Raw genomic sequence first — 11793 nt, 5'->3', positions numbered from 1 at the left:
CTGATTGGGCTCTTTGCCTGGTAAGTTCCTTCACACCCTAGGTCTTTGACCAAAATCACTTTCTTTGATATTTACCCTTTCATGTAACAGTACCTAAATCTATGTTGTTATTCTGCATTCATTGCCTGTGTATTATCTCTCAATTTTTAAATCATATACTTAATAACTTTTGCAGTTCTTACTATTTTTTGTTGTTTGTGTTTTTTTTTTTTCTTCAATGTCCATGCTAGGCAAGCACTCTACCACTGAGCTTGAACCCCCATTCTACTCTGCTTATCCTTACCTATAAACCTTAAGAGAAGAACTAAGTGAAATTTACTCTTTAAAATAACACACCCATAGAACATAATAGATTTTGGCTCATTTATTTCTCATAGTTATATACTTATATTCTCTGCTTGTAATCTCTCACACTTTACACCAATGATTAAATTCATCTGAGCTAAATAAATGAATGGAAAAGGTGGCTGCATATTCATATACATCCTACATCCATCCATTCTTTATATCCTCTTCTAGGCAGTGCCCTCTGCAATACCCATTTCCTCCTTCGAAAAGCTACACATGGCTTTTCCTGTGTCTCAACACTATGGCAAAACTGTTAAGGAATACCTCCCTTTACATCTGTCCATCCTAATACCCATCCACTTCCACTGAGTTTGTTTTTCTCCTCTGCTTACTCTGGTCTTCATTCCATTGCCTCATACAAGAGGCCATTCTATATTTTCTGGAAATGTATATCACTTTTTTTTTCTTTGTGGTACTAGCGTCTGAACTCAGGCCCTACACTCTGAGACACTCCACCACTCAAGATAGGGTCTTACAATCCTCCTGATCTCTACCTCCCAAGTAGTTAAGAATTATAGGTGTGAGCACCCAGACATCACTGATTTTGCAACCAGGGAAACATGTTAATATACTGGGGAAATTCTTATGAAAGCCTAGGGTGAAAAAAGAAAAAAATGTGACATGATAGTAACTCACCAATACAGAAAAAAATTATTGCAGTTATTTGAATGTGAAGTCCTTGCTAACAAGATCATGTTGTATGCAGAACAGAGGATGGTAAGCTAGTAGAAGAATAATCAGTAGTGCCAAATGACTCACATGAGAGATAAAAAGGATGAGGTTTTCTCTTACTACAATGTATTCTGTATAAAAGTTTGAAAACACAGGGCTGGTGGAGTGGCTGAAGTGGTAGACCACATATCTAGCAAGAGTGAAGCTCTAAGTTCAAACCCCAGTAGGATCAAAAAAAGAAAACAAAACAAAAAACCCTAAGTACAAGTTGAAATCATAAAAACTTTCTACTAAAATTAGAAATTAATGATAATGAGAAAAGAAACTCTGCCTGACATTTTTAAAAGCAAATTAAATACACCTTAGGTCAACAGGGAAATAAAATTCCAAATAATCTTTGTTTTTTAGTAAACAATGAGTTAAAAAAAATTCATGTGTCCATAAAATACAACAGCAGTGTTGAGAAGAACATTCAAAAACTAAACACAGTGGTAAAAATAAAAGAATAAAATTTATTCAAAATTCTAGTCAAGCTAGGCACTGGAGGCTCTCGCCTGCAATACCAGCTACACTAAGGAGATCAGGAGCATCGCTCTCTGAACCCAGCTTGAGCAAATAATTCGTGAGACCCTATCATGGCAGAATTAGTTACAATATGGCACTGGGTTTGAATTCAGAGCTTTGGCTTGCTAGGAAGGCATTCTATCACTTGATCCACACCTCTAGTCCTTTCTGTGAGGGTTATTTTGGAGATGGGGGCTCACTTTTTGCCCAGGCAGGACTCGATAGTGAACCTCCTATCTTATACTTTCCAGTCACTGGGATGACAGGAGCATGCCACATGTCCAGCTTTTTAAGGATGGGCGCTGGTGGCTCACGCCTGTAATTCTAGCTACTCAGGAGGCAGAGATCAGAAGGATCAGGGATCAAGTCAGCTCAGGCAATTAGTCTGTGAGACTCTATCTCAAAACAACCCTTCATAAAAAAAGGCTGGTGAAGTGGAGTGGCTCAAGGTATAGGGTGTAGGCCCTGAGTTCAAGCCCCAGCACTTCAAAAAAAAGAAAGAAATGGGGTTAGGCCTGCAACTGCATTTCTCCTGATTTCAGTCTCCCACATAGTCTAGGATGATAAGCATGTACCCACTGCACCCAGCTACTGGTACAGATGGGGTCTTGTGAACCTCCCTCCCTGGCTGGTGTTGAACTGCAATCCGCCTCCTGTGAGCCAACAGCACTTAGCTGGATTTTTTTAAATTAGTAAAATAGATAAATTGTGTTTAATCAACGAAAACGAGCCTGGAGTGGTGGTACCTGAGTGTAATCCCAGCTTCTCTGGAGGCTGAGGCAAGAGAATTGAAAGCTTTAGCTAGTCTGGGAAATTTAGCAAAACTCTATCTCAAAATAAAATATAAAAGGGCTGGAGATATAGCTCAGGGGTACAGTGCTTGCATAGCATTTCTGATGTCCAGGATCAAAAACAAAGAACAAGCATAGAAATAAGAAATGAAAAAGTAAGCCAGGCATGGTGGCAGAAGACTGTAACCCCAGCAATCAGGAGGCAGAGACAGGATTGCTACTTTGAGGGCAGCCTGGGATACACAGTTAAGATCCTGTCCGAAAAAGCAGAGACAGAACAAACAAGAAATGACAAAGTGAAATAGTCATGAATATAGAGCATAACTGGAAAAATAACAGCTCTTAAAATTTAAAACACAGCTAAAATGGCTTTTTTTTTCAGGAAAATATTAACTGACCATCAAAAAATATGTAATGTTTAAATAGATCAATTACCAAAGTGCAAATAGAGAATGTGGTTGGACTTATCATTCCCTTCTCCCAAGAAAAAGAATTTAAAAAGTTTCCTAGGTTGGAAAGATAAGCCAACCTACTTCTGTTTCAACTGAGAACTTCCAAACTGTGTTCATAAAGTGATACTGCACTAAAGAAAGATGGCTTACAAAACAAAAACACAGCAATTTTCTCCTTAACGGCACATTGAAAGACACACTTATTTCAGATTAGGAATGCTCAACTTGTATGGAACAGTCCTTCTATTCTATGATGATCTACTTCACTGAGAAAACAGCAATAAAAAACATGCTGTCTTCTCTCCAGCACCGACCAACCTACCTGAATGCATAACTGCACTGCCCTCCCCTCTGCCACCTCAGTCTTAAAGACACTGATCCCACAATTACGCCCTCTCTAAATCAGTGACTTCTACTTGCAGAATGATTTCCTGAGCACACAAATGTGCTCTAATATATCATAAAATGCACTGCTTACAATCCATGTCCCCAGTGTAACTACCAACCCTGTCTCCCAGCTTCCCTTCATACCTAATTCCTCCAAACAGTTGTCTTATACTCACTTGCATCTCTGCCTCACACCTGCACCTCTCTTATTACACCTCACTCCTCTCTGGTTTTCATCTTGACTCTACTGAACTCATTCTTGACAAGGTCACCAGCATTCTCCATTTAGTAGAACCTGGGGTCAATTCTCAGTGCTCACTCTCTACTTCCTCCACTCTACTTCCTCCAACCAGAAACATTTACTTTTGCTTTTATTTTATCTCAATGGCTGCTCCTTTGATGGTACTAGAATCTGATTATAGGGCTTCATGCTTGCTAGGCAGGCGTGCTACCACTTGAGCCATTCTGTCAGCTTTTGTGTGTGTGTGTGTGTGTGTGTGTGTGTGTTATGTTTGAGATAGGGTCTCACAAAGTGCTTGCCCTCGTTGGCTTCGAACTGTGATCCTCCTAATCTCTGCCTTCTGAGAGTTACAATTACAGGCCTGAGCCTCTGGAACCTAGCTATGCTGCTCCTTCTTCATATACTCTGTGAAACTTCAATTCAAAGACCTAAATGGCAGAAGCCTCCATGATTCAGCTTCAGGCCTCTTCTCCTTACCTTCTTTCTTCTACTTGGCATGCCTTCCTATGTCACTACATCCAAACCCACAGATATAAATTCCAACCATAAAAGTGAAGACAATCAAATGTTTACCATGCCTTAATGTCTTCCTGGCTCTAGAAGTACTTATACAATTTCCTACTCACATCTCAAACTGGATAAATAAGAAACATCTAAAACTTAAAATAACCAAATCAAACTCTTAAGATGAAACTTCCAACCTGCTCTTCCTCAGTGAATTTTGTTTCAGTTCACTCAGCTGTTCAAGCCAAACCTCTTCTTCTTCCTCTTTTTGTTCTCTCCACTCTTTACCACTTAAACAACTCATAATCCATTGGCATTTTTAAAAAACATTTTTGAGACAGGGTGTCAGTGTGTAGCCCAGACTGGCCTTGAACTTTTTTTTTTTTACTCAGAGCCTCACGCTTGCTAGGCAGGAACTCTACCACTAGAGCCACTCTGCCAGATGTTGGCCTTGAACTCATGATCCTCCTGCATCAGCCTCTGAGCACTGAGATTACAGGTTTGTACTATCATGCTCAGTTTAAGAAATCTTTTCTAACAAGTACAATGAGAGATGAAAAGAGGACAGAAGTAGAGATTAAAGAAAGGGATTACTGTACTTCTAGTCTATTACATTAATATTTCCCCTAAGTGAGAAAGTAAACACATGGAAAAGGCAAATGGGAATCATATTTTGGCTAGAATTTACAGGAAGTTGAAAACAAGAATGTACATTTCACCATAATTTAAAGACTTCCCATCCTACGGTATTCGCCATCCTCTTATTCTGCTTATTTTCCTTCATAGCACTCTTTTATTACTTGACAATGTTCTTTGAATTTACTTATAGTTACTAGATTTCTTATTACAAGGCAAATTCCATGGAGATAAGAACTTTACTGGTCTTATTTACCAGTGTATTGACAATGCCTATAGTAATAACCGGTTCAGAAGTTGACTATCTGTTCAGCTATCTAGCTACCTTTGCCTACTCCCAGAACCCTCAAAGATTAGAAAAATTGCAAAAAAAAAAAACAAAAAAAGAAGTTTGGTAAATGGGATGAAGAAGTAGTTCTTTTAGTGCACCAACCTAAGACCTTAATTTGCTTCCCAGGCTTCAGAAATTTCCCCTTGGGCAATGGACCTCTAAAGAGGGCTTTCAAAACAACATCAGAAAGAATGCCTCCTCCCCAGCTAGCTGGGTGGTTTCCCCTAGCTGGACTGGTTCACTGACCTGAATATCGCCTTCTTCCCTTCTTCACAACTTTCCATGGCTCTTTTCCTTGCTCCAGTAAGGAAATCACATCTGGTTTAGAAATGAAGCATCCTGTTTAGAAGAAAAGAAACATAAGCTGATATGGAGCTAAAGCATAAATTTAAAATTACTTCAGTTCATCCTGGTGAAATTGGTAATAAACTGTAGGTCAGAATGGCAATTGATATGATAAAAGCTTTAAAACAAAGAGGTAAAGATGGGTTAAAAAAATTGATGTAAAAGTTGTACAATAAATAGAGATTAGAGAGGGAAGGAAAAGGTCTCTTTAAAACTTATATTCATCCATCATATGTGGACATTAGATCAAGGGCAAACACAACAAGGGGATTGGACTTTGAGCACATGATAAAAGCGAGAGCACACAAGAGAGGGGTGAGGATAGGTAGGTAAGACACCTAAAAAATTAGCTAGCATTTGTTGCCCTTAACGCAGAGAAACTAAAGCAGATACCTTAAAAGCAACTGAGGCCAATAGGAAAAGGGGACCAGGAACTAGAGAAAAGGTTAAATCAAAAAGAATTAACCTAGAAGGTAACACACACGCACAGGAAATTAATGTGAGTCAACTCCCTGTATAGCTACTCTTATCTCAACCAGCAAAAACCCTTGTTCCTTCCTATTATTGCTTATACTCTCTCTACAACAAAATTAGAGATAAGGGCAAAATAGTTTCTGCCAGGTATTGAGGGGATGTGGGGGAGAGGGAGAGGGTGGACAAGTCGTAAGGGAGGGGAAGGGGGCAGGGGGGAGAAATGACCCAAGCGTTGTATGCACATATGAATAACAAAACAATAGAAAAAAAAAACTTGTATTCATAGAAGGGCAGAGCATGCAGTGTACAACCATAATCCCAGCGAACTGAGAGGTAGAGAGATAGTAATAGGAGGATCATGGGTTGAAGCCATCCTGCACAAAAATAGTTAGCAAAAATCCTTTATCAAAACAACAACAACAAAAAAACCCAGGCATGGTGCACATACCTGTAATTTTAGCTACTGAGGGGACAAAGGCAGGATCACAGTGTGAAGTCAGTCCAGGCAAAAGTACTAGACCCTGAGAAATACTAAAAGGCAAAAGAACTGGGATATGGCTCAAGTGATAGAGGGCTTGCCTAGCAAATGCAAGGCCTCCAGTTCAAACACATTACCCCCTTCACTCCCAATTTATATTCATGCAAGTGTTCCTTTTTCATAGGCGACAGCATTTGAGATCACAGACCACCTGGTTCAAATTCTGCCTTTGCTACATCATAATTGCATGATTCTGGACAAGGTGCACTTCTATGCTGTATTTTCCTCATCTATAAAACAGTGATGATAACAGTGCCTATCTCACAAGATAACTGTGAAGACTACATGAAGATATATTTATACCTAAACATTGCCTAACAGCACCATGTATAGTTCATTCAATATAAGTACTGTTCTTTTGCTGACGAAAACAAGAAACTTCCCAAGACATTTACTGCTATTTCATACAATGTTACAGGCAAAGCTCTGGATTTTATTTTCAATTATAAAATTAGGTCTTTAAATCTCCTAGATTTCAAATCCAGTTTTCAAAGGGTCTGAGGGCCACTTAGCAGGCAGTGAATATATTTAAGAAAGGTGCTCATTTCCAAGGAAAGAAGCTCAAACCATTCCTTTAAGAACAGGGCGGAAGCTGAGCACCATTAGGTCAAACCTGTGATCCTACCTATTCAGGAGGATCGCTGTTCAAAGCCAGACTGGGCAAAAAGTTCTCCATAACCTATCTCAAAAACACCTAACACACAAAAAAAGGGCTGATAGAGTGGCCCAAGGTGTAGGCCCTGAGTTCAACCCTCAGAGCTACAAAAAAAAAAAAAAACAGGGAGGAGAAAATAAGATAGTTTCTTGAAATATATTACTGACATTTCCAGAGGAAAAAGCTCATGTTATAGAGAACACAGTCTAAACCTCTAAAGGCAAATAACCTTACCGAGTGAGACCATGTTGTGATAGTTCTCCAACATCACATCTCTGTACAAGTCCTTTTGCTCAAGGTCCAAGTATTCCCACTCTTCCTGAGAGAATACTATGGATACATCACTGAACATCACTGATCCCTGAAACAGCAAATTATATATTACAATTGAAATGAAAGAAAATTAATTTTAAGACAGGAGAAAAGATGGAAGGAACTAGAACAAGCAAACAGGTTTGAACTGAAAGAATGTAACATAAGTGAGTTAGGAAAGATTGTGCCTCAAGTGCCTATGCATTCTTGAAAGATCCTGTGGCTATAAACACAGCTTCTGATATACTCTGGCATACCTCAACAATTCAAACATATCTAGGAAAGAAAAAGAAATAATCTCACTGGGCATGGTGGTATATTCCTGTAATTCCAGCACTTGGGGGGACTCAGGCAGGAAGATTGTATGTTCAAAGTTAGCCTGGCTTCATAGCAAGACCCTGTCTGAAAACACATCAGTGTTCCAATTAAATAAATACTGAATATAAAAAGTTTCTGCCAGCTAATGGTCTACCTCAAAACTCAAGGAATGTGAGTTATAGTCTTTTCCCCTTAAAGACCAGACTTTTTTTTTTTAAATGTTCCCTATGATATCTCTTTCCTAGAAGAGGATCTGAATACAATTAAAGAATTTCTTCCACATTTACTGTAGAAGCAGATTATATGATAAGCATTTTTTCGTTGTTATGACACATTCTTGGATTTTTTGTTTTTGGTGCTGGGGATCAAACCCAGGGCCTTTTCTTGCTAAGCAGGTAGTCTGCCACCAAGTTACACCCCCAGCTTATGACAGATGCTTTCAGGAACTTTTTAAACTGGTTGTATACTAGTATAGGTAACAGATGTATGATACTTAATCTTTATTCTTCTATATTTAGGTATTCTGAACAAAGTTTTAAGTCCTCCTCAATTCTCAGTCTCTTTGATTACTTCCATATCTGCATTATCTTACCTGCTATGACTTTTCATTCCTCCCTTTATGCATTCTTTCTTCATTAAGTTAGATGATATATAGATGTATCATGATTCAGAAGTACAAAGATATCATTCCAAACCAGTAGCACATCCTGTCCAACTACACACAGAATCTTGTTTCTGGTGTGCAACTCTTTTAGGAATTCCTAGAGAAAATCCTAGATATCTCTGCAGCCATATTCCTACCCAGTCCTAAAAGCCTCAAAAAACACAAAATCTCTCTCACCACAGACTAATGCTGAGGCCAACCAACAGCAAACCTTATGTTACATAGTTTGAAAACTCTAGTCTAGAAAAGTTCAGAGTACTGTTATGAGTAGTTAAATGGCTCATCCTCTTTCATCAGCTCAGAAGAGATAGTCAAATATCTCCCTCAAGCAAATGACTTCTGTTCCATTGCAGCTTTGAGCAGACTGAACAAATGTAGACACGCTGATTTGTTCTATGACTGCATGAACAATGACAGAAAAGACTAAGACAATGACTGTGTTACCTGGTTTTATCCTTCACTGGATCTAAAACAACTGAGAGAAGGTTCCTGAGAAGGAGTTGATAGACAGGAAGTTTCAGGACAAAGAAATGTTCCTAAGGCCTTAACATGACAGTATTTCTAGAAGAAATAAATAGTAACTTACCTGGGCCATGGTTTAGAAATGTAAGACTGGTCAACCCTCCTTTGGGTTTATTTGACAGGAGAAGCTCAGAGTCCACAGAGGCCAGACCTAGGGGGAGGAGAACAAGTTCATGAGGTGAGATAGGTTTTAGAAGTTGCCAAATGACTTGAGTTAATATGACCTTTCCCCTCATCTGATCACCCCCCCCACACACACACAGAGATAGAAAGATTTGAAGAAGCCTAGCCTAATATAATCTCCTGAAACAATCATCTAAACCAGAGTCTCATGGCTATAATACTAGCTACTCAGTAGGCACAGATGAGGAGGATCGGGGTTCAAAGTCAGGGTGGTGTGATAGTTCCCCTCTAACTTGAAAAACCTTTTCAAGAGCCTGGCAATGAGTTTGCAAGACACGATCTCCAAAAAATCCTGAAGAAAGAAATGGCAGATGGAATGGCTAAGGTGTACGCCTTGAGTTCAAGCCACAACAACACAAAAAAATGTCTCACAATCCTGCTTGGATTTACCAGACATAAAAATAAAAACTTGTAAGTACCAAGCCTGGCAGCCATTACCACTACAAAACTGCAGCACAGCAGCTCGGTCTGCCTGTACCAAGGACAACAACTTCCAAAAGCCTGTGGGCTCATCTCTCTTCCCTTTATCCCATCACAATCATCCACATTGCTTTCCTGCCATTCTCTTTCTTACAACTTAGGCTGAAGAGATGTGGGTAGTAATTGGTAGCTAGACACATAGCTATTTATTAAGAACTTCCAAGTGATAGATGTTTTATAGACATTAAGTATATATTCAGAATTGCCCTTTAGAATAATATTCTATCTATGCAATAGATCAGAATAATCACTCTAAAAAAAAGTGAAATCAGCCTGATGCCTATGGCTCACACCTATAATCCTAACTACTTGAGAGGCTGAGATTGGGAAGATTAAGGTTCAAGGCCAATCTAGGGGTAAGTAGTTCTTGAAAGTACCCTTGCCAAAAATAACCACAGCAAAAGGGACTGGAGGTGTGGATCAAGTGATAGAATGCTTGCCTAGCAAGCACAAGGTGCTGTGAGTTCAAACCCCAGTCTCACAATAAACAAACAAAGAAATCTCAATGAAGTTCTTCTGCCTAACATTTCTAAATATTAATCTACTAACTCCTTGTACTGTTTCTTTTTGACTGTTATTAGAAATCTGTACTTAGGAGTAACCTTGGACCACTTAGATAAGCAAAAAGAAAACCTCAAATTCTGGACAAATATCTTTATAATTTTCCCTGGTAATTGTTTTAATCAATGTCTTCATAGGTATAATTTTTTTTTTTTTTTTTTTTTGCAGATCTGGGGTTTGAACTCAGTACCTACACCACAAACCACTCCACCATCCCTTTATTGTGAAGTAGTTTTTCAAGATAGGTTCTCTCAAATTATTTTCCAGGCTGGCTTCGAACCACGATCCTCCTGATCTTTGCCTCATTAGTAGCTAGAATTATGGGTATGAGCCACCAGCACCTAGCTAAAAGGTATAAATTCTTGAAAGAGTTTTTCAAGTTAGAGGGGAACTATCACACTACCGTATAAAAGGGCATGTAGTATAATAAAACCTGTGACTACACTGGATTCTATTTCCAAACAATGTGTTGTAAAGTCTTTATCTCTTTGATCAATTTTTATGTTTCTATTTTAGAAAACAAGCACATATAGACAATTTTAATGAAAAAAGTGTAAAAAAAAAAACAAAGCCACCAAAATAGTTTTACTCATTAATTCTGGATGTCGGGTCTGTGGACAATGAAAAATTTTTTTCGGGTTGAGATGAAGCTCAGTGGTACAGTACTTGCCTAGCCTGGGAGGGGCCCTAGGTTCAATCCCTAGCACTAAAAAAGAAATAAAAAAACCCTTTTCTTGATAAATTCCTTAGGCCTTTTTTCTTTTTACAAAATATTTACATTAAATTGATCACCAGAAATGAAAACTTTTCGAACAAATAAAATTCTAAAAAAAACGTTGTGAGGAGGAAGTATTTTCTAGTTGTTAAGGAAACTGGGTCAAGCTGGGCATCTATAATCCTACCTACTCAGGAGGCAGAGATCAGGAGAACTGTGGTTCAAGACCAGCCTAAGTATAGTCCTAGAGCCCTTACTGGGAAAATACCCACACAAAACAGGGCTGATGGGGATGCTAAAGTGCTAGAATACCTACCTAGCAAGCCCAAGGCACTGAGTTCAAACTCCAGAACTGCCCAAATTTAAAAAAACAAAACTGTGTTTACATACAAATGGTTTAATACAAAAACAAAACAAAACAACAACAACAAAAAAAAAACCACCCAGATAACAACAAAAACAGCATGGAAGAAATAACACCCTTCAATCCATCTGTTCTGCATCAAAATGATGGGCTACATTCACTATCAAGTTCTTTTATGAATGAACACAATCAAGTGTAAGCAACATTCCCAAATTACAAAATGTATACTAAAGTACAAGAGTACAGTAGACCTGTGGCATCCATGGGTATATGTTCCAAGGAGACCACCAGTGGGGAAAAACCACCAATGCTCAAGCTCCAGAGTATTGTACTGTGGATGCTTGATTCATTTTCCCCATAACATAGCCTAAATTCTGCAAAAACATGCTGCCTTTAATCAAATCTAAAATTTTCACTTTATTACTTGAATTAAGCACATTTTTATCTTGCTTTTGAGGACACATTATTTTCACAAAATTAAGAGGAGGGAAACAGCAGCTCACACAAAATTTACAAGACTTAGCCACAACTGATGATAACAAGGGACTGACTTGAGTTTCTATCAACTGGACTGCTTAATACATGTGTGGAGTTAAAAATTTTGTTTTTAAGGTGCTAGTACCTACAATCCCAGCAACTAAGGAGGCAGAGATCAGGAAGATCATCTTTTAAAGCCAGGCTAGAGAAATATTTCACAAGACCCTAGCTCAAAAATACCCAACACAAAAAAAATAGG

At 38.6% G+C, this 11793-nt stretch overlaps 1 protein-coding gene across 8 annotated transcripts in view; it reads right to left on the bottom strand.

Moving 5' to 3' along the window:
• LOC109678509 (uncharacterized) overlaps positions 1 to 11793 on the bottom strand; it is a 171492-nt gene that overhangs the window by 32699 nt on the left and 127000 nt on the right. For 2 of the 8 annotated variants that reach the window (XM_074058340.1, XM_074058339.1), the window contains exons 2-4: positions 8819 to 8905; positions 7173 to 7299; positions 5173 to 5265 (exon numbers count right to left, since the gene is read on the bottom strand). The exons of 5 other annotated variants lie outside the window; for them this stretch is intronic. In XM_074058340.1, coding sequence (XP_073914441.1) covers positions 5173 to 5265; positions 7173 to 7299; positions 8819 to 8827 — 229 coding nt within the window. In that variant the 5' untranslated portion in view covers positions 8828 to 8905. Of the gene's footprint in view, positions 1 to 1861; positions 1870 to 5172; positions 5266 to 7172; positions 7300 to 8818; positions 8906 to 11793 lie in introns of all 8 variants that reach the window. One more of the 8 variants, XM_074058348.1, reaches the window with a different exon arrangement.

Source organism: Castor canadensis, chromosome 16, assembly GCF_047511655.1.
Source record: "Castor canadensis chromosome 16, mCasCan1.hap1v2, whole genome shotgun sequence".
Taxonomy (NCBI): Eukaryota; Metazoa; Chordata; class Mammalia; order Rodentia; family Castoridae; genus Castor; species Castor canadensis.
This window is presented reverse-complemented; position numbering and strand designations above follow the sequence as displayed.